The following is a 24,466-nucleotide window of genomic DNA, read 5'->3' on the forward strand; positions in this document are numbered from 1 at the left end:
ATTTTTCTGCTCACATATGTAGAGCAAAGCATCCTGAATAGTGTACCACAGCTTTAAAGAAATAGTCTACGTTCATTGTAAATGTTTGTTTTGATGTTCTGGTTTTTGAAAAATCTCTTATTTTCACTTACGTACAGGCAAGCACAATTACTCGAAATCTTACGTAGGGGAGCGTACAGAAGCTAACGTAAGTTTGCGACAACTCCCTAATATGTAAAATTTAAGAAACGCAAAGATTTCGTACGGTTTAAAACTGTTTTGTGGAATGCGCGAATTCACCCATTATAATTTCTTTAACGAAAAAAAAAATAGCATCCTATAATGTATTGTGATATAGCTTTTGAAGAATAATAGTATGAAACCTGAATATCCTATCAGAGTTTTTTAACTCTAGCAGACTTTGCTACTGAATTTAAAAATTTAAAAAAAAAAGATATCATCACCTGATACCGTTTTCCTTTGATTTTTTTTTTAAGGATAATAAAGTGAATTTAAATATAAACTACGATAATGAGTTAATTCAGAATTATAATGAAATATTCGACTTAGTGATAGAAACGACTAAAATGCAAAAACAATAATCAAAAAATTAGAACAGCACATAATCCATTTATATGCTGGTTCTAGGAATAACTGACTCTCTATACGTTACTCATGTAATTAATTATTTATGAAATAAATAGCAATAGATTGGAAGAAAGACTTTAAAAAATGCAAATTTAAAAAAACTTTATTTTTGCAACTTGTTTGAAGGAAAACTCAGTTAGGTGCACTTAAACAAGAACTTGCGCAAGTTGACAGCGATTCTTGCTTATCTATCTGTATTTTTAAAGAGATGTTTTACAGAGTACTAGAAAATGAATGACAACTGCCTTTTCCTCAGTTTTTAGAAGCTTTCCGTAATTGTTCGTTCGGAATTAAAAATTAGGGCATTGCCTCTTATAATCAAAACAAATGAGCCAAAGAAGAAGGAAAACTCACCAGAGGCATGCAGTCTGGGCTGGAAAAAGAGGAGTTACAAGAGAGGAGATTGCCACAGGCTACCATCAGCGGTACTGTTTGAGATATTGGCATGTAAGATGATCTGAAAGAACAAATGAATCAATTTTGATCGACTGGACGGAATTAAAATGACAAAATATTCTAAATAATGATAATTCACAACTAATAATCAACGAAATCAGAAAAATAGAATTGCATTACTTCTTTTTTGCAAATTTAAACTCAAGCTCCAAGGTAAGAGATAAAATTCGATAAAAACGTAGTTCAAATTAGAAATAGGTAAAAAAGTTGGATATCCGCAAAGTCAATTTTATGTTATACGTTTTCATATTAATAAAATGCCATGTCTTGTACTGAGTTTGATTCGGATCATTAAAAGAAAATCGTACAATTATATATATATATATCACAATAAAGAAAAAAGTATAAAAAAACGAAGAAAAGAGAAAAACGAAGAAAATTAATAAGTTTTATTTACTGCGCATAAGCTGCAAGAACTCATAAAATAAGTTAAAAAATATAGAGGAAACATGAAAAATAATAAAAGATTAATGAAAAGAGAATAAAAATAATAAAAATATTCTATTTTATTAATTACTTGTATCTTAACGAAACATCCCACACATAATTTACAATCTAATAATAAAATTTCTAAAACAAAAATTTTTTTCACTAATACTGTAAAAAAAAAAATTCTCATAAATAATATTGTATCTTAATGAAATCACAAAGGGGGCTTAAAAAGAATTTCGAATTATTTAAGAAGTAGTTAACACAGCACAAAGTGACAAAAAACAACAACTTAAAATGAGCCAGTTTTAAGTTGTTGGGGGAAAAAATTTCGTCACAGTATTTCATCAATTTAAAAAAAATAAAAATCATAATCTCTCTCTCATAAGAGGTTCTCCTCCTTAACTCATAACGAATGCAGCCCAAAATCATGGAAACAACTATTTTAACTATCAAACCATAAATTAAAAACTTTAAATCTTAAAAAAAAAATAATAATAATATTCCAAAGCTAAACATTATGTATTTTGAGCAAAATTTCATAAGGAAAATTTAATTCACTTTGAGCATGAAATATCTAAAATTTTAAAAAAATCCTGCCATAATGGAAATTAAAAGTTCAATATTTAAATCTTTAACTTTCAGAAGTACTTATAGTTATCCATAAATTAAAAAAATTAATTTAAGTTCAGCTCAAAAAAAAAATTACGAATTAATATCTACTTCCTAAGAAAATAATAGCAATGACATTATCCACTAGATCGTGACACTATTTTTAGAGAAGACAGTATGAATGCTGGTGCTATTTAAAGAAGACACAGACACACGGAAAACGAATGAAGTTTAAAAATAAAAATTAGCCTTGCAATTTAAACAGCCATTATCATTTTTAGAAAGCAAGAAATATCGATATTTGTTTAAAAATCAGTAATATAATTATTAAATATTTATTACTAAACATTTGAGAATGCTACAGACATTAGTATTCGCTAGGACAACAACAAAAGATCCCGATTTAAGTTTTTTTGTCAAAAAAACAATTTCTTATTTTTTAACTTTTTTAATATAAACTATTAAATTATAACTACTGACAACATATTTTAATAATATGCAAAATAATTTGGCATATTAGAAAAAAAGATCAAAAATTGTAAATTTTTGAGAAATTTGTTTTAAGAAAATTCATTGTTGCACTACCTGGTGCTTAGAACGATAGATAGGCACATTATTTACGTCGCACTAGAGCTGCACAATGGGCTATTGGCGACGGTCTGGGAAACATCCCTGAGGATGATCCGAAGACATGCCATCGCAATTCTGATCTTCTGCCGAGTGGATGGTTCTCCTGCTTTGGTAGCCAGACGACCTGCGTGCGAAGTCGAGCACTTTACGGTAGAACAGTTTAACGAGGACCCATACCGGTCACCCTTGGTCCCTACGCAGACTGATCAAAGTGGTCACCCACACGCTTACTGACCGCAGCCAGGAATGCTTGATTTCGGCGTTCTACTGGGAACCGTGTCTTTACGATCACTCCACTGCGGGACTGGAACTTAGAACAATTTTTTTTAAAAATTGCGTATGCTTTGCAGATTGTGTATGAAAATTGCGGATTGTGTTGTGCAAAAAAATTGTGTATGTTTTGCAGAGAACTTGCTTTGCAGATTAGGACAATGAAATTGGGTTACATTTATATTAGTTTCATTATAGCATATCTTAGGTAGCTTGATTTAGCGATTATATAGTTAAACCCGCATGTGTTGCGTTCAAATTAATTAATATTCTAGTCAAAGATACATTTTGCAAAAGATCTATGCATGAAATATCTTGTACCAATTATGAACAGGTAAAAATAGTTTTAACAATGTTTCTGCTTGTCCCGCGCGAGACGCATGCAAATTAATTAAACTTTTAGTGAAAGAAACATTTTGTCAAGATCTATACGTGTAATATCTTTGTAAAGTGGGCAAAATGAAAAACGGGTCACCCTGAATAACTTATTATTTAGTCATCGGATCTTCACATTCTAGAACTCAGTCTTAATAGTTTGAAGGGGTGACTTTAAATATGACAATTAATGCGGGCAATATTTTAAGTTACGAAATCAAACACATAAATGCACTTTCTATGAATTAACATACCATTTTTTCGACGGCTTCGGATTTCCATTCCCCAAAACATAGGAAATAACCACAATCTGGGAAATATGGTTCCCATAGTTTGGTCAGGTGGGAGGTTCAAAGTTTGGACTCTTTAATGTAAATTTTATTTTTTCCTAATTTCGCCATATTTAGAGAGCTTCTTCAGCGAATTGATTTATTTTTGCATACAATATAATTCATTTACCTAAATGCAAAAAAATATTTAAATATTTATTATTTTTTATAATTTTATTTAATAATAATCGTAAAAAATTTGAATTGTAAGGTATAAAAATTTTTGAATCATATTAAAGTTAGTTATATACGTGGCAAAATACAAAAATTGAGAGAAATCGGTTGAAATAGTTCCTGAGAAATCAAATTTTAAAGAAACTGTATTTTGACAATTAAATTTCATAGAAACTACTCGACCGACTTTGCTCAAATATAGTATTTTGCCATGCAAAATTACATCATTCAAAAGTATGTGAGTAATTATATATGTACCTTACAATTCAACATGTTTTTCGACCATCATTTCATAAAATAATAAATATTTATAAAAAGTTATATTTTGCATGGAATTATCCTTGGATAAACAAATATTATAATTCTGTACAATTATTATTATTTTTTTTTTCATTTCGCTTATTAACTTCTTGATATATGGGGAATTGAGCATAAAATAAAATAAACATTAAGGGGTTCAAACTTTGAAACACGCTCTTGACCAAGATATGGGGACCCTATTTCCCAGATTGTGGCAACCCTAATGTTTTGGTGTACAGAAATCCGAATCCGTCGTAAAAAAGGCATGTTTATTCAGAGAAAGTAAGTTTTTGTGTCTGATTTCGTACCTTAAAATATCGTCTGCACTAATGAATTAGCATATTTAATGTCATCCCCTCAAGCCATTAAGATTCAGTCCTAGAACGTGAAGATGTAATCATACCAAAAGTTATTCAGGGTGGTCAGTTTCTTATTTTGTGCACTGTACATACTATGAACCAGATAAAACCAGTTTTATTATTGCTTATGCTTGCTCCACGTGAGACGCACGAAAATTAATTTTTTAGTCAAAGAAACGTTTTCGAAAAATCTATGTCTGAAATATCTTGCTATCAAATATGAACAGATAAAAACGGTTTATCAATGTTTCTGCTTATCCACGCACGTGACGTACCTAGTCAGATTTTTTTTTTTTAATATATAGCTGTAAAATTTACAAATAGAGGTTATTGATTGTGAAAAAAATTATTAAAGGAAGTTTAATAATGTTAAAAATATTATTGTAGGAAGCATAATAATGTTAAAATAATTTTAGGAAATATAATAAAAAAAATTATACATTTAAGCACCATGATGATATTAATTGTCTAATTTATTTTAACCCTTTCTAAAGCCGTGGTAAACATATTTACCACTACTATAACTTTGGTATGCCATTTCCCATGTAAAAATACATTCTTTAAAATTATGTATAAAAAAAATGGATACTTTACAATTCAAAAAAATTTCGACTAATATTAAATAAAATATCAAATATTTACTAAAATTTATTTTTGTATGGAATTATCTTTAGAAAAACGTATTTTATAATTTAGTCCAAAATTTTTTCCAATTCGCTTAAAAATTCTCAAAATATTGTGAAATAGACAATTAACAATTAACAATGTACCTTTATGTTATTGTGAATGTACAATTAACATAAAGGGCCTAAATCAAAAGTTATCCAAATCCATTGAAAAAAAGGGTATGCTTATTCAGAACATTTTTTCAAAATTCAGATCAGATTACGTTTTTGTGTCTGATTTTGTAACTTAAAATATCGTCCACACTAATTAATTAGCATATTTGAGGTCACCTTCTCGAACCATTAAGATCCACTCATAAGATCAAAAGTTATTCAGGGTTGTTCCCTTTCTTATAGAGAGGGGAGGGGGATATTGGACTTTGTAATGTTAAATATTGGATTTTGTAAGCAAAAACATGTATTNAACATAAAGGGCCTAAATCAAAAGTTATCCAAATCCATTGAAAAAAGGGTATGTTTATTCAGAACATTTTTTCAGAATTCAGGTCAGATTACGTTTTTGTGTCTGATTTTGTAACTTAAAATATCGTCCACCCTAATTAATTAGCATATTTGAGGTCACCTTCTCGAACCATTAAGATCCACTCATAAGATCAAAAGTTATTCAGGGTTGTTCCCTTTCTTATAGAGAGGGGAGGGGGATATTGGACTTTGTAATGTTAAATATTGGATTTTGTAAGCAAAAACATGTATTAGAATGAAAATGGAAACATAGAAAAGTTTTACTAAAAAGTGGTCCATAATACAACAGTTTATTTTTAAATCCCATTAAATAAAAAGTGTGGACTTAAAGAGAAAAATCCAGTTGTTTTTATGAAATGATGAATATTTTAAACAAACTTTTGTGCAAGACAGAAAATTATTTTATTATTTTATATTTTTTATAACTAATAAAAAGAATTAAAATAAAAATAAAAATTTTGAATAGTATAATGCATTAAATTCAAATAAAAAAGCTATGACACAAATTTAAAGAAAATTCATGATAACAAAAATTAAATATTTTCCAACTTATTCCAAAATATAAATACTTTTTAAAAAATGCATTTTTAAAATAAAATTTAATTAGGGATAACAGGAAAAAATTTTTACAACTGCATTTTTTAAAAAATATTTCCATATTTTGTAATAAGCTTGAAAATGTTGCATTTTTGTTATCATGAATTTTTTTTTAAGTCTGCATTATAATTTTTATCTTTGATTATAACTAATTATATTTCAATTTTACAGCACTCAGAATATTATTAAACAGTAAACAATTTATCAATAAATAAAAAATTTTATAGGTTTTTTTAGGAACTTTTCCTCGCGTTAGGCAATTTTAAAAACTATATTAAAACCACAAACATCAATCTAAACAGAAGGAGAGAAACTGGCTAAATTGGTTGTCTGCAGGATTTTAATAACAGTTATAAGCAATATGCAAAATCAACTGCATGAATCAGGTTTTAATTTTGCCTTGCTTCATTAACCCAAATCTTAAGACTTATGTATTATATATATTATTTAAATTTATTAAATCGTAATAAAAGATATGTGCAGTTGAGCTGGGAGAGAAATGCTTTATGATTCATCAAAAGAATTTATGTACATATTGTGCAACTCTAAAAAATTTTTAAGGCTGAACTTATTTTTTGACCAATTAACACGGTCTAGCGTTATTTAGCAGAATTTTTCAGAAATTTATAGCTCACTTTGGAGGAGAATGACCCATACATTATCTCAATGAATTGATTACTTTTTTTTAAAAAAATATATATTTATTTTCTTATTTATTTATTTTTTTACAGCAAACAAAACAAAACTAACAGTTAATCTTCGATCTTTTTACAACAATCTGTGAGTTACGCCACAATTTTTTTCTTAGAGTTATTCATATCTCAAAATATTTTTCACTTCATTATCACTAAATTTATATCATATTTCTATGTATTTAGTTTTTTTTAAAAATGATCTTATATTTTTTTAAATAATTTGGTAGAAAATAAAAGTTAATTTTCAAAACAAATTGAAAATAAATATTAATTGGTGGATGGATTTCAGTCCACTGATATTTTCTCAAGACTGATTTCAGTTCTCAGGACTGAAGAGTGGAACTGATGTAGATAAAGTATATTTTGATCAAAGAGAGGACGTTTTTCAAAAGACACAAACACATCTCCTACATTTTAAGTTAGTGATCATTTTTTTTAAAACTTAATTATGAATCAGAAAGTTCAAGAACAACTTACTTGTTTAAAAAATAAATAAATAAAGTTATAATATAATAATTTATTAAATAAAAATAGAGTATATTATCTACATCAATAAGAATAGGAAAAAATCTTTTTTCACGTAATTACTATTGCATTATTCTATTGCATTTCTAATTGGAAGTTAAGGGGTGGAGAAATTAAATGATCCAAGTCACAAGTTTCAAAACCAGGCAATGCAATTAAATTTAAATACCATATATTTTAAGAAAAATATATTTTTGATCCTAAAAAAATTCTTTTTGGCAAACCAACTCATGTTTAAATATAATAATATGTATATCGAAATATAACGAGTACTTCAATGACAATTAAATAAAAATGAAGAGTTTAGAACAATAAAATGACAAGCCACTTTTCTTTTTTGGAAGGAGATATTTTTTTTTACCATCCTTTGTAGTAGCTGTAGTTTTTTCATTTTTTTTTTCATATCTGGCGTTAAACAGCCGACCCAATTTTGGGTTTATGACTACTAATGTTCAACTCCATAGCCTTGTCATTTTTAACTAATCCAGAAGACAAGGAAACTCCTGGAACAGTGCCCTCAGAGGTATTGATTTGTAATGGGAACATGAAGGACGACACTCGACAGATTTAACGTCCATCAGTCACCATTTGCACGGGGTGTTTTCGGCCGGTGTGGATCGAACCCACAAACTCTTGGACGTGGGAGCAGTGCCCTACCAACAAGGCTATCCCAGCTGGAAGTTGTTTATTTACTACACACTAGAGATGCACAATGGACTATTGGCGACAGTCTGGGAAACATCCCTGAGGATGTTACAAAGACACGCCATCATAATTTTGATTCTTTGCAGAGGGGGTGGCTCCCCTGCTTTGGTAGACGACCTGCGTGCTAAGTTGAGCACTTTACGGTAGAACAGTTTAACGAGGACCGATACAGCACACCCACGGTCAATACGCAGGCTGATCAAAGTGGTCATCCACACGCNCAAAGACACGCCATCACAATTTTGATTCCTTGCAGAGGGGATGGTTCCCCTGCTTTGGTAGACGACCTGCGTGCTAAGTTGAGCACTTTACGGTAGAACAGTTTAACGAGGACCGATACAGCACACCCACGGTCAATACGCAGGCTGATCAAAGTGGTCATCCACACGCTTACTGACCACAGCCAGTGATGCTTGACTTCGGTGTTCTACTGGGAACTGTGTTTACCACCCTTTAATAATGTTTCTACACAATTGCTATACAAGCATCCAGAAATTTCAGTTCATAACAAAATACACAAAAACAACTTATTGTGTATACAGAAATTGGGAGGGGAAGTTCCAGTCAAACATGTACTAAAAAACATTTGAAAACATTTAAATGTGGCTCATCATTATTTTGATCCAAGCACTTTAAATATAAGTAGAAACAGAAAGAAAAAAAAACAATTTTAGGAAATAAAACAGCAACATAGTAATTCTTTTTGAAAACTTTAATATGAGTAATATAAAGGGGCTAGCTAGTTAAAAAACTGTCATTTAAAAATGAAATAAATGTCATTAATTAAACACTTTTTTTCCCTTTTTTTAGAACTATTCAAATAAATTAATTTACTATAACAAGTGATCTAGCATTATGGTATTTACAAAATTAGTGATTATTAGTTGAGAGTGCTAAAGCACCTCAAACGATTTTCTCCAGGAAAGCTTACTACAGTCAACAATTATATATTAAGGTAATGAAAATTATTTAACTGTCACAAGAAATCCTTGAGAGTATGTGATAGGTTGAAGTATAACTTATTTAATAACTAACAATTTATGTATTCTTTTCAAAAATTTAGGTTAATTTTAAAACATTTATCTACGTATTCTTAATCTGTGTGAGATGCAGTCAGAAAAATTACTCCAATTCCAAAGATATTTAGGAAAATTGTTAAGATTTCCAAATGGATAAAGTATACACATAAAACATTTAATTAACTTAATGACATAGTACTTGTATTAAACTAATCCAATAAGCAAGAAACTGTAGTTAAGACTCACAAAAGATTTTTATATTAAGTATTTTAACCTTTCCTTCTCTCTCCCATCAAGATGGAAGGGCGATGCATCTCTCTCAATTTCTCATGCCTGCGACATTTCCAAGGTGACATGTTTAAAAGTTACACATCAAAAAGATTAAGACACTATTTATTATGCCTGGAATCATGCTTATTTCTCAATTTATATACCAAATGATAGTAGCAGACTATTTCTAATCACTATAGAGATAGTTAAGCTAGATGTCAGCCATCAACAAACATGTATATTCGCTATTAACCCAAAAACTAAAAATGGATACATATATTGTACATATATACATATATTAGTTTTATATAATTTTCTTGAATAAAAGAAAAAAATGCACATTTTATGAACGTTTTCTTTAAAATTATGCGACCATCAAAGGGTTAAGAGTATTCAACTGAAGAAAATTGTAAAAAAGCTGAAATTCAAATATCTTTAATATATGAAAAGGAAAATAACAAAATCAAAACTAGTCTAAATTCTGTATTTTTTAAACATTCATTTATTTATTGATTTATGAATATATATTTTTACCACAGATTTTTACATTAATATTTTTACTCTCCTTTTAAACAGATATATGCCTTCTTTTGAAGTTTGTAATAAATTATTTTTTAAGTTAAAAGGAATTGAAGTCTAACTTTAGTGCAAAAAAAAAGAAGAAGAAATTACTTTTATAGTTTTATCAGTAATTTTAAATTTCTAACAATTATATCTTTGGTCATACGGCAGAGAAGGCAAAAAAATGCCCATTTTTATACTTTTTGCCTCCATCAAGTAATATGATGAGAAATCAGTCTACTAATATAAAAAGCACATAAGTTAACAAATTAGATTTCTTTCATATCATTAAAAAGAATGCAATGGTGGTAAATTCAATCATAAAATAAACTCATATGCTGTATTTAAAGAAAATTAAAATCAATTTAATAATGAGAATACAAAAAGTACATCAAAACAATTAAACCATGAATTAAAGTTGCATGAGAACAATATATTAAAAAAGATCAAACACAGTAACTTTAAAAATAAAAAAATTGAAGCATACCGTGTAAGGTTTCCTAAGATACTCCTCAAGACCCATCAATCTTAAAACATTTACGGGTAGACCTGAAGATAAGTTTCCTAAATTAAAGAAAAAGAATAATTGGATCAAGATAAATGATAACTTAAAAATAGCTAATTTACTCAGATTGAAGTTTAAACTTTATGGGACTATCGTAATAACAAGACATACTTAGAATTAAAACAGATTAGTAAAATGATAATAGAAATTAAAGATTTATACAATTTTAATATTTTTGACAGTTACGTAACAATCATATGAAATTGTGACAAAGGAGGATGGGGTAACAAGAATTGTGATTTGGTTCTCCTAAGAACATTTAAACTCAGCAAATTAAATAATTGCAAGCATTTATTTTTTCATCTAACATTTATTTTTAAAAAAAAAACACAAATAATCATTTTTTCATGCCCACAAATATCATTACACTTCATAGATTATTCTTAATAAAATTTAAAGAATAATCTATATTGACAATGTTTTATTTCTAAACTGTAAGACGTAAAATAACGAGAGATCAGGATATGGCGAAGTATGACACTAGGTAACAAAAGGGGTGGAGGTCAAAAATATTTTTTTTAAAAAAGGTGACAACATATATAAACATTCCCTTATCAGAAGAAAATACTTTTTTTTCCCCTTTATTTCAGAAAGAAAAAAAACTTTTGCAATGAAAACTTAAAAATTTGGTTAAAAACTTTTACTTGGTAATCAGGCTAGGAAAAATCATGATACAAAAATTAAATAAAAATCGTATTTTGTTTATCTAAATAAGAATATTTTAATTTTTTAAATATATTTTTCAATCAAAGCTCTAAAAATGTATTGGTAATAATCAATATTATTCAAAAACAATATTATAGCTAAGATATTCAATGTTTCCACCTAAAATGGTTCAAAAATATTATTTACTTGCTACAAGTTAAACACTGAATAAAATCATAATAACATTCCAGTTCAACTCTCTCATGAATTGTAAATAAATTTTATTATTTATTTACACTTAACTACATATGGAGGCAAAACCAAGCAGCATAGATTTGAAGGTCTGTTGAAGCTTAACTGTTCAAACTAGAAATAATCAGATTTAAACAAGAAATTCATTCCTGAAATCTCATTGATGTACTACTTTTTTTTCATAAATGATTTTTTTCTAGAAAAGGTTAAACCATCCTGTCTTACCCCACTAATGCAGTAAATCCAGTAAACATGTTAATTCCATAAGAAACTTAGAAACATTAGAATTTCTGTGAAAAGGCTGACATTTCTACTTAATATGACAAATTAAGAAAATTATGTACGTAATTTACATACAATGTAGTCAAAACCGTACTCAAAGGGGGTGAGTCAAATGCCTGAGGCCAGGAATGCTGAGGAACCTACCATTTTTTTTTACAAAAAAAAAAAAAAAACTAGTTTATTAATTAGTTTTTGAAAAAGAAAATTACAGAGAATATCTTTATATTTACATAACAACTATGATAATGAATAAAAGGGTTTCAACAATTCTACAAAATATGAATATAAGACTTTTTGTTTTTTTGGGAAGGAGTGTGCAATTAATACTGCCATGGGGTCAGTAAAACCTTTGATCAGTCCTGGATGTAGTTATCTTCTTCCTCTGCAGATTCTGTAAGCCAAGCATAGACTCACATAAAGGGGTTGAGGGCTAAACCGGTCTAAACCAAGAGCAGAGATTATCAAAACTTCAACAAACAAAAAAAAGTGCATTTAATGGTCGAAATCTTATTGTTTGTTAAGGTATGAATCTGTAGTAAATGTATAATACAGTATTTAACAAAAAATAACTTGTTATAACTAAAAATAATTTAGATAAGCTGGACCAAAAATGATTTCTATAACTGTGATGACCGATAAATAAGGTTTAGAAACAAAAGAGCTTTAGAGAATTGACAGAGTATAACAAACTTATCTACACAGACAGACGCTGTGAATTAATCAGCAGCGACACACAAATAGGTTCTTTTTAATGTGTAGTAAAGTGTTATTCAGAGTTTGTCCACTAGAAAACAGAACTAATTTCAATACAATCGAGGTACCCAGTCTTACTCCCACTACCCGATTTTACCCCCACTCTTTTCTACAATTAGCTTTAAAAGAAATACTCACATTTAAATAAATTTAAAACTAAATGGGCACTATTGAAACAAGTTTATTAAAAGCAAATTTGTTTGATAAACAGAAAATGGAAAATTATAGTTTAAAACTTACATGACACTTTTATCCACATTTGGTTTCTTTAATTATTATTTTATTTAGAACGTCAAATACATTCCCCTTTCATTTTTTGCTTAGATAAAACCGTTNTTGTTGTTTATTTTTTAAAATTTAATTTTTTTAATTATAATTTTACAGTGTTGAGCATTATCATGTATGTCTTTACATTTTAAAAAATCCTTGAAAAAGTTTTTTTTTTTTTTGCAATAACGGACGCTATTTGCACAAATTCATAAAAGCGGACCCTGATTGAAAAAATGTGAGTAATTTTTTCACAATTTCACGAAAAACGGACCTTTCACAAAATGTCTGGACAGACCCCTGTAAACAGAAAATTATAGTTTAAAACTTATATGACACTTTTATCCACATTTGGTTTCTTTAATTATTATTTTATTTAGAACGTCAAATACATTCCCCTTTCATTTTTTGTTTAGATAAAACTGTTAAATATAAAGTCAGACTTTAAAAAAAGAACTAAAAAGAATCACAACTTAAAGAATATATTTACAAATCATATTGTGGAGAAAAAAAATTGATATAAATTAATGCTTAAAAAAAATCAGTTGGTTTACAGCAATGTTTGTTTTTTTAAATCATGTGATTTAAATCATGCACGGCCTGCTGTTAATCAACAGAACTTCTATTATTCATGTAGGGTAAGGTGGGGTAAAGCGGGCATATTTTAAAAAAATCTATTTTACTCCTCTTCAATTGTGATAATTTGTTTAAATATTTTTTTAGATATTTACTGGGATTGCTGCAAGCATTTTTATTTCAGTTTTACAAACTTATTGTTTGCAAACTATCCGTTTATGATCAACTTCTAGAGTACATTAGTTTAAGTTGTCTGTGAACATTCGTTGAATATCATAAAAAAAACTAGCAAAAACCATTAATTTCAGTTCAAACTGGTAGAGGGATATTCAAAAAACAGATCTACATAGAAATTTAAGAATAAATTTTAAAGTTCTATTATTGTTGTCTGAAATGGGGTAAAGTTTGTATATGGTTAAGCTTAGCTACGTGTTGTATGATAGGGATATATATTTTTAAATCACTCTCATTTATATTTTAAATAAACAAAAACCAATTACAGTTTCTTTGCTTTTTGATGAAATTGTGTAGAGTTCAAAAAAATATACTGCATCCGAAGTGAAACCTAATTTTGATAGCCATGAACATTAACTCTTTTATTTAATAATACAAAGGGGGAAAAAATGTTAGGATTTATTTTTTTAAACATAATCTTGATACATTAATTAAGAGCATTTTTATTTCTGAAATAATATTTACATATGTTCCTTAGTAAAATATATACTAATGTTAGAACTATACCAGTGGGTATATCAAAACATGTTCTTTTAAATGCAATCCTGCAAGAAAACAATCAAAAAAATTAGTTAAGTTATGCTTCACATTTAATCTATATGAGTCCAATGTACATTAAATGCATCAGAATTTTCAGTAAAATAAATTTAATGACTTAGTTTTAGGGTATTCCTTTTTTAAAAAAAGCTTCATTTTATTCCCACTTTACCCGACCTAATTTTATTTATTACACAATCCAGGATTCCCTGTCAATTTCAGGAAAAAAAATCTAACTTTTCCAGGTATACCAGGAAAATTTCAATAAAAATCCAAACCATATTTTATCTATAGCATGCAATTTTTCATAAGACAACTTTGATTATATTTATTTGTAATGTCAAATATTAGATTTTGGGAGCAAAGAAATATCATTGAATGAGAATAGAAGCATGGAAGCTTCACTAAAATATGAAATTTTTAAAACAAATAGTGATGTTAGAATTTTTAACTCCAATTTCAACAACTGATCACTGTTACTGATAATTTTGAGACTGGCTATTTTCTAGGTACATTGTTGGGAGTTTTCCTCCTTTTTTTTTATAAAAAAAATTGCAATTTTTGCTCACTATTTCCTGTTTTTAAGACAAAATAAAATTCTCTAACAATTCCAGATTTTCCCCCTTCTCCCTAACCAGTAGGAGCCCTGATAATTTAATGATTGAGCAGTACTAAATTTACTTTCCATTATTCATTTCATTCTTGATTTCTTTCTTCTCATAAATTAATAAATAAAAAATCTGACAAAACCAGATTACAGAATTAAAAAAGATAACAGCAAAATAGCTTAACTAGTTTACTTAAGTTTTAAAAAAAAATAATAATAATTTGAAGTAAACATGATTTTAAACTGATTTTTATTGTGTTTAAGAGGATTAGCATAAATATATGTTTGTTGAAATATCCTACACACTGGTTTTAGCAACCCACAAAGAGAGAGTTGTGAAGGTCATAGGAAGAGAATTATGATTGGGTTGTTTCAATAGTGAAAAATTATTCCTTTGTATAAATCTGCTTAGTTTAACTGGCTAAAACATGCATTCAATTAATTCAAAAACATCAATTATTCAAGGAAGTATATATTATGAAAATCATACAATTTAAATCATTTTAAAACCTATTTATAAAAATAAATTTAAAAAGTAAAAAAAAAAATTTATTAAATAGTAAACGCAAGTTGAAGAGGACAGGGTGATCTTTAATGCTTACCCTGAGTAGAAAAATGAAGCATAAAAGTATACAAATCTTAATTTACATTTTCATCCAACATACAAACTAGTCTTGATGGTTTTAATTTTTTTTTCATAAAATTGTGACCTTATAAATAATATATTTTAAACAAAATTGTAAAAAATTCATACTATGAATAGAAATAACAAAATACAGACAGTTTTCTTGAAAAAAACTTAATTATAGCACGATGAGTTATTGTTATTTTACAAGCACTGCATAGTTAAAATATGTTTCAATTCATTAAATAAATTTAGATATTTGAAAATGATTTTAATATTGTTAGATTCAAAATGGGCCAAAATTTTGTATAAAAGTGAATAAATAAATTTAAAAAATTAATTTATGATTAGTAATAATTTAGTTAAATTAATTCAATTATAATAAAACAAAACTTTAATATTTAAACTGTTTTGATTGTTATGTTAAACAGGAAAATTATTTGATTATTTTGGTCAACATTTAACTGTGTTCTCCTGAAGCATTTTTAGATGGACAGCCTTCCCTTTGATCCCTATAAATAAGCTCTCTTTGCCCTTTGTGTAAAAATAAATCACCAACCCTTAAAAACACTCTTTTTTATTCATATTCCAGTTTTAAGAAAAATTTATTATCTGTTAAAATAATAATTTTTTTTAACGAAAGCTTCTTTTTTTTTTTAATAAAAACCAAACAGCTAGATCTTTTCTATAACAGGCCAGTTTAATAGCAAACCTAGTTTCATGACTTGAGAACTGCCCCCTCCTTTTTTATCAATTTTTACTCACCTCGGTAAAATAAATTAATTTTATTACTCATCCCCCTGGTGTAGGAAAGCCAACACCAGGTCCAAAAGACCCCATCACCTATGAAAATCGAAAATCTTCTCCTGTTCAAATCAAACCACAGCTCCTCCAGGAGTTGCCGAAACAATTAAGAAGGTGAGCAGGACTAACGGGAGGGGAACAAAAGCAAAGAGAAAAATATTTAATGTTATAGTTTTTAAATTGAAATTAATTTGAAAAATCTTATTAGTTAAAATGAGAAGAAAATTATCATTGTTATAAAACTCTCAATATCTTGAACATCCATCGTAAAACCTTATTATGTCAGAAAAAATATTTTCCCCCTTCGCATTACACACCCACCTAATATTAATTTGAATCCCTATGTTGAAGAATTCCTTTCCAAAACCTTGTTATGTGGAATGGTTTATGTTTACGAATATGAACGTGTTTACGAAATAGAAAATGAATTTTTTCAGAAAAATCACAATGTAAGTTTATTGTAAACAAATTACTTTATATTTAATACATAATTGTTTTTGTCTTACTTTCAAAAATAAAATTATCATTGTGGTATTTAGACTTAGAATATATTTTTTTTACCTTATAGCATATATTCAGTTGTGAAGTTATCTCGGAAACTCACTATCTCTAAATTTTTTAGCGTGCCTTCAACTTTGAGACATCGAGAGTATACCACTGTATTTAAGTTGACTGTAGAATTTAATAACATGCTCAACTAAATATTACTAAAACAAATAAAATTTTAAAAAAATAATAATAATAATTCAAATCAGGGTGGGAAAGATTTTGCCGCAGGTGGAAAAAACCATGGTAAATACCGGTAAAAACCGTCCTGGCAAAAACAGGTTTTTGTCAAGCAAGTTGACAAAAAGTGACAAAAACCTATATTTTCCAAGATGAGAGGACAAAAACACATTTTTGGTACAAAATTATTCCTAAAATTGAAATATATACTATAAATATAAATAATTACAAAAAAATTAACAAAATTATTATTCCATAATTAAATCATAATGTAATAATATATCATTTTAGTAGTTTAAAACATTATTGATTGGAAAATTTGCGATTATTCTCTTTTTTCCAGTGAAATGAACTTATTTTAAATTAATATAACTATAATTTAAAGCATAAAATATCTTTTAAGATGTGTAGTTAATTATTGTACAAATAATAATTTTTTATAATATAATAATAATAATATTATACAAATAATAATATTTATTTATTTGTAAAAAAAACATTTATTTAAGGATTCTAAAATGAAAAGAGGTCAAAAACTTTCAATATTTTAAAAATTATTGCTTTTATATTAATTATTAATATGTAAAAAAAAAAAATTTAATGTAATGTATCAAAAATTATTATTCCTTATGATTGATTTAAATTTGTTTCAAGTATTTTGTAATAATATTTAATCAGCAATTTAGATAATTTGGTTTTTGCCGGTTTTTACCACTGTCCTGGCAAAAAACCCTTTTTGTCGGCAAAAACTCCAACCCTGATTCAAGTACTTATCAAGTAACAGAAATAAACAGGCCTTAAAACTATATCTGTGGAGAAAAAAAAAATCCCTGTGGGTGTCATACCATTGATTGCAACACATTTTAAAATTTTTAAGAAACATGAATAAATTGTACACATATATTTATTGAAGTAAAATAAACCAAGATATCTCCATTTTAAAAAATAAATTTTATTATGTCACTTTTTAATATTGTGGCAAATAAGAAGAAATATATTAATAATAATAATGGAATTTTTTTTTATAACTATATAAAATATAACTGTAAAATACACTTTACAATTAATATGTTTTTAGCATATCTATTATTCAAACCAAGATCTCTCCTTTTTAAAAAACAAAATTTAATAATGTCACATTTTAATATTGCAGTAATTAAGTATAAATATGTTAATAATGATAATGGAAATTTTTTTATAGTTTAACTATATACAAAATATTACATTTTACAATCAATATTTTTCGGCATATCTACTATTTTACACATGCACTACACAGATGTAATAGGAATTGAAATAAACATAGCATATTTACAATTTATTCAACTAACATAATTATAAGGGATATATAAATTATACTAATTAAATTTTAAATATATGATTTTAAATTCTTCTGCACAGTTGGATAAACATTATATGCATATAATGTTTTTTTTATTTCCACAACATAACATACAGACATACATTTAATTTGATTACTACTTAAATATATGTACTATAAACATTAGATACAACGTAATATCTTAAAACTTATTATATTAACAAAACTATTTTATTTTTCGTTAACTTAAGAGAAAAAAATTTTTTATTGGTAATAAAATATAAAGAGACAAATATTAAAACAATATTTATGTTTTTGTATAATAAATTATTAGTATGCATAAAAATAAAATTATTTAAAAAGAGTTACATTTTAATATTTTTACATTTCAGTTTAAACCAGATTTAAAAATCAATACAAAAAAAAAATACTCTGCATAATATATTGGCAAATCTAGTATCAAGGTTTTATGGAAAGATTGTAAAGCACAAAAAATAAAAATAAGAAAGAAGAGTAAATTAAAATGCATATTTAAAGGCACTAGAAAAGAAATTAGCCCAGACTATGTTTAAAACAATGCTAGCTGAATAAAGTTCTCAGGGTTATAATAAAGTCTTCAATTATAATTTGTTAAATAATTTCAGTATAAAGTCACTAATAGTAATGTTTTATATTAACTATAAACATTTTAATAACATTAAAAGTCAAGATCCAAAAAGGTATTTCAAATCATCTACCTTACAGAAAACCTACGTACAGGAAGAAAATGGAAAAACCCAGATGAAATTGGACGAAGTGAAAGAAAGTACAACTGACTATTGCAACTTTTACCCGATAAACATTACAGTAATAGCCTAATAAATTAAATATAATACCAGAATAACAATTAGTGTTGTAAAAAATAAAATCTAAAGGCCATATCTAACAGTTAAGTGTAACTATTCATGCTATAACAGTATTTGATTTTAAAAATTAGTATGCAATTTATAAATGGAAATTCAAAATGTGATTTATAGTAAAGAATAATGTGCAAATTACAAATTACAATCAACGAGCAATGAATAATTAGTATGCCATCCGTTAATTTAATTTTACAAATAAAATCTTATAATTATTTATATAATTAAAAAATTATGGACAAACTTACCACTTTACATAAATCATTTAAGGATACAAAAATTTTAATTTAAAAAAAAATTGGTTTAAAATTTAATATCTAATTATTTCGCTTTTTTATCTAAAAATAGACATAATAAGATACTTTTTGCGCAATAAAAACAATAATCATCTGTCTAAAATTTCAAGTACGATTTTCAGATAATTTGTTTTAAAATGTGAACATACAGCCTCCCTGTATTTAATATTATTAGGATATCACATATTTGTAATAACAACTTTATAAGGAATGATATCAATAAAATTAAGTTAATGTACCACTCTAGATTTTCATTGATAAACAAATTGCATAAAAAATTGCTTAATTAGAATAGGATGTAAAGTTTGAAAGAGATTAAAACAGTATTATTACCTTATTTTTCAGATCATTGGCTGTATTTTTGACAGCTTGATAAAAATAATAAATTCACACTATAAGTTCACACTATAAGAAGCTATAAGTTCAAAACATAGCTAGCATTACACAAAATCAATATAGAAACTGTCAAAGAATAAACTTATTTTTGTATTGTATGTTAATGTAAATAAATTTTCGTAAAATCAACATTTTTCAGAAGATGCTAAAATGCAAGCAAATTCTGACAACAAAAAAATTAATTATTCACAAATTAATTTCTGAAAATATATTATAATTGTCTTAAATTATATTTATCTAGAAGACATTCAACCAAAATAATGGGATCCTATTTCAGCTTATGGGTTATCCTCATATTTTGGTGGTTAATCCAGTAAAAAATAAAAGGTACTCAGTTTATTCAGAAAAAGTAAGTTGTGTCTGACTTCGTAACTTTAAATTGTGCCTGCACTTATTAGTTAGCATATTTAAGGTTAGAACCTTGAACCTTTAAGATACACCATAGAATGTTAAAATGTGACCATTAGAACAAAAGTTATTAAAGTGACCCCTTTCATATTTTACGTACTACATACACTTGTATTATGTTCATGTAAAACTGTGGAATAAATATAAAAACTCTTTTTTCATCAAAACTTGTATAATATTCAACATTTAAAATAAGAAATATTAAAAGAAATTATAAATTAAGAACTAATAGAACAATAGGTACTCTAAAAATTATAAAAAAATAAATTATTGAATGAAATAAATAATGTGCAAATTCAATAAATCAAGATAAGAATTACATTTTAAACATATTCAAAAAAATTGTAAGTTAACATAATTGTACCTTTTTTAATATTTTTCTCAATTGGATAGCTTAATGTAGAATAGAAAATGTAGAATAGAAAATTTGAATAACTTAATTATGTCTATTTATTATTATATCACATTGAACAATTCAATTGAATGTGCAGGAGAAAAAAATATCAGCAAATAAACAAACCAGAGATATATTAAAGAATGTTTTTGTCAAAAGAAATGATATTTATAATTTAAATTCTAAAAATTCTATAAAAATCAATTGATAAATATTGCATTGAATAAATATGAAGATTGGATTTATATTTCACAACATATTTAGAAAAAACAATAATAAACAAAGTTCACAGACACGAAATGTTTAATTTTTGTCTTATTTGAATAATTTTAATTTATTGTCAGTCAAATAAAAAAATGTGTTACAAAAAATTTGAATAGTTAATTTAATCATTTTCGTGGTTTAATAGCTTAAATGTATTACCAATTTAATAGAAAAAGTAATTTAGAAAATTCGATTAACTTAATTATTGGCTTATTTAATTAGTTTAATTTATCATCAGTTGGATAAATTGTGTCGAAAAAAAAGACCAACAAATAAACAAACCAAAGAATGTATAAAAATGCACTAAACTTTACTTTCACCTACATATAAATAAAAATATCTTTTGCCGGTGAGTGATTTAAAATTTATAGCTTAATTTTTTTTCTCTCATTAAGAACAACGAGTTAGAAAGTAAATACTAAAGTTCACGATACATAAACATGACGATTTGTTCATCACATCGTTTTCACTACCCCCATTCGCCATTTGAGACGTACCCGCCTCTGACCCAATCTCATATTTATGAGTAGAACCCATCCGCAATTTCAGCACAAGTATTTTCGGGCGTGATCGTCTTATTAGAATGTCTCATGTTAGGCGAGAAAGTGCCTGCACGCCACCCATACATGCATTGAAACAAGTACCCAGATTCACTGTCAAAACACTTACATTAAACGATCCGCAGTACTGCAGACGATATTCAAAAATTGCAATGTTTACATCCTGTTTATGATACGCAGCTGTAAATAAACGGGCTTTTCCGTATCAATCATATCGTTATTTTAGGCTTAGAATACCAAAAGATAAGTTCGTATTCATCTGCAAGCTCGAAATGGAAGGAAAATAAGAAAGCTTCGCAGATTTCGCTTTCATCTGGGACGGACGAATCGTAGTTGAAAATTCGCGATTCTATTTCTAGACTACCTAAGCAAATAAACCAACAATGTAAATGCAAAATCAGTTACTTACCATTTCTTAGTTTCCTTTTCACCTACTCCTCCACATTTCGTTACTCTTCTCTCTCGCACAGCCCGCGACTTTACTGTGTAGATGTGGTTTATTCAATGGCAAAAAATCAATCACGGTATATCGATCGATAGTCAAGGGTTCTCCCAGTAAAGCGCGTGCGATCTCGACGGTGAGGTATATGTTCTCAGCTGTGGCGTAGTAAAATATTTTTCCTCTCTCTCGCGCGATTTTGGCTCAGAGGATCCAGCGCGCATGTCAATCAAACTGACTCGACCAATGAGAAGAGCGAATAATGATCATCTTTTATCCCACTTGAAAAAACCGCCGTTATTTCGGAACGGGAGGTTTTTGTTTTGAAAAGATGTTCTGGATTTCTTAAACATTTAACAGGAGAAAGTGGAATTAAAACTATAATAACGAATCTTTTTTAAAAAATAAACTGTGATATTAAGAATTAGAATTTCGGAAAAGAATATTTTTGTTATAGTTTTCGATTTAATCATGATTCTGCTTCTTCTCCTATTGAAAAAGCATAAATTTCATTTTGTATAAGAAAAAGATAACTATAATTAAATATTGATTCATGTTCAAAAGGAAAAAAATAAATGGAATAAATTTAATTAGTTAGTCATGTTGGAATTGTGTATAAAACACATACTTATGTTTTGCAAATTAATTTTGTACCCAAGTACTGCGTTTTATTAAAAAAAAATGACAAATTTTTGCGTGATCAATTTTAAAATCAGTGTAGAACTTTTCTTTATTTTTAAATAAATAAATAGAAAAAACTTTTAATTGAAAATAATTTTTTTCCGAAGTTCTATTACTGTTAATTATAAATAGATTTATTTTAGCAAACGAGAAATCTTTTAAAATTACTTATACTTCTGAAACATTTATATTTTTTACTAAATTCTTAATCTTTTTACGAAACTAATTTCATATTTTATCTATATTTTATGAATATATGTATGTGCCTTATATTTCTTTATGCATACACTATTTGTTAAATATAAAACATTTTGCTTGTTAATTGCATATTTCTCGAAGCTTGGTATTTTGAAATAAATGATACCTAATTTTTAAATGAACAATTTGGAAATACGCGTTGTGTTATTATTTTCTCTATATTTATAAAACTTGTACGGCTACATTTTGCTTTGCTGCGTTATGTTATGTTATATATTTATGTTATATTGTATGGTCATGCTTAAGAAGACGCCATACCACGGTAGAAACTTTTCGTTTCAAATTCTCTTCCCCCTTCATAACTAATTTAAAGTAAAGAAAAAGTGAGTTAAGACAAACCTAAAGTAAGCCACGAATTTTCGATTGCTGAAAAAAATAATTAAAAACATAAAAATGGAAGCAAATTATTGGAAGATAACACACATTATCTTTACTTTGAGTTTTAAATTAGCTATGGAGGGAATGATAATTTGTAAGAAAAAGTTTCTCTCGTGGTATGGCGACCTCTCAAATTGATGTAAAAGAAAGTAGAGGGAGGGAGAAATTAGATGTTGCAGATATATTCCGCAGGGTGCGTAGCGTTTTTGAAAAGTGCTTAAAGGTACTTATTTTTGATTTACGTTTTTTAAAAGCTTTGAAAGATGTTTTTTCAATTGCGAGTTTGCAAAAAGTGCTTAATTTTTTTTTCTTTTTCAAAATTATATTTTTCCTTTGCGTATCGCCTCAAGTTGCGAAAAAATCATGATATTAGCTATTTTCCTTTCATTATTTATCAGAAACTAGTTTATTTTTTTAAATCGCGATTATGCAAAGTTAATAAAAATACTTTTACATTTTGTTGATTTTATGTTTATAAATGAACTTTAAACAGCAGAAAGATTTTTTTTTATTTCTGTGAATATTCCAATTTTTCTTTTTAAGAAAACCTATTAAAAATATTTTTAGAGTGCTTAAAAATGCTTGAAAGGTGCTCATTTTTTGCTAAAAGCATTTGGCTACGCACCCTGTTCCATTTATATTGAAATTTTTGAGAACATAAAAACCTTAATTCAAGAGAGATAGAAACCATTATCAATTTAGAATAATATATCTTTAAGAGAATAAAAGTCATGAATGATCCCTGGAATTCATGAATAAGTCAGGTTAACGAATAAAATTACTTCTCATTCATTTTTTTCCTTACTGAGCCACAAAATCTGCAATCCTAAGTATAATTATTTTTTTCAATTGCTTAATTATTTTTCTAATCGAGGTAATCGTTCATTTCAACATGGTTTACTTATTAACAAAATGTACTTAAATTAAATTAAAATAACTGTATAAATTAGGATCGAAATGTTCCTGTTTTTGTGAAAAATATGGGAGTTTAAAAGAAAAACAAAAATGAATGTTTAAGTAATCACGGGGGTTGGTGGGCCAAGCTAACAGGAGGGGATGGAGGCGGAAGATCAAAAATAAATCTAAATAATTACTTCATAGCTAAGTTTTTATTAGTGTGAAAATACAAAATTATTCTAAACAAATACTTAACGTGCAAGTAATTATTGAACGCGACTTAAATTAATACTAAAGACGACCTAGCAAAATGAAATATTA

General features: G+C 27.1%; 1 protein-coding gene across 26 annotated transcripts in view; it reads right to left on the minus strand.

The window, feature by feature from the left end:
- Positions 1 to 22,137, minus strand: part of LOC107451236 (nuclear factor 1 X-type) — a 90,097-nt gene extending 67,960 nt beyond the window's left edge. For 8 of the 26 annotated variants that reach the window (XM_071186196.1, XM_071186193.1, XM_071186187.1 and 5 more), the window contains exons 1-3: positions 21,902 to 22,137; positions 10,569 to 10,645; positions 982 to 1,084 (exon numbers count right to left, since the gene is read on the minus strand). In XM_071186196.1, the coding sequence (XP_071042297.1) occupies positions 982 to 1,074 (93 nt within the window). In that variant the 5' untranslated portion in view covers positions 1,075 to 1,084; positions 10,569 to 10,645; positions 21,902 to 22,137. Of the gene's footprint in view, positions 1 to 981; positions 1,085 to 10,568; positions 10,646 to 21,256; positions 21,855 to 21,901 lie in introns of those variants that run through there. The other 18 variants (XM_071186200.1, XM_071186199.1, XM_071186195.1 and 15 more) reach the window with 13 other exon arrangements.
- Between the last annotated feature and the right edge of the window lie 2,329 nt (positions 22,138 to 24,466).

This window comes from Parasteatoda tepidariorum, chromosome 10, assembly GCF_043381705.1.
Source record: "Parasteatoda tepidariorum isolate YZ-2023 chromosome 10, CAS_Ptep_4.0, whole genome shotgun sequence".
Classification (NCBI taxonomy): Eukaryota; Metazoa; Arthropoda; class Arachnida; order Araneae; family Theridiidae; genus Parasteatoda; species Parasteatoda tepidariorum.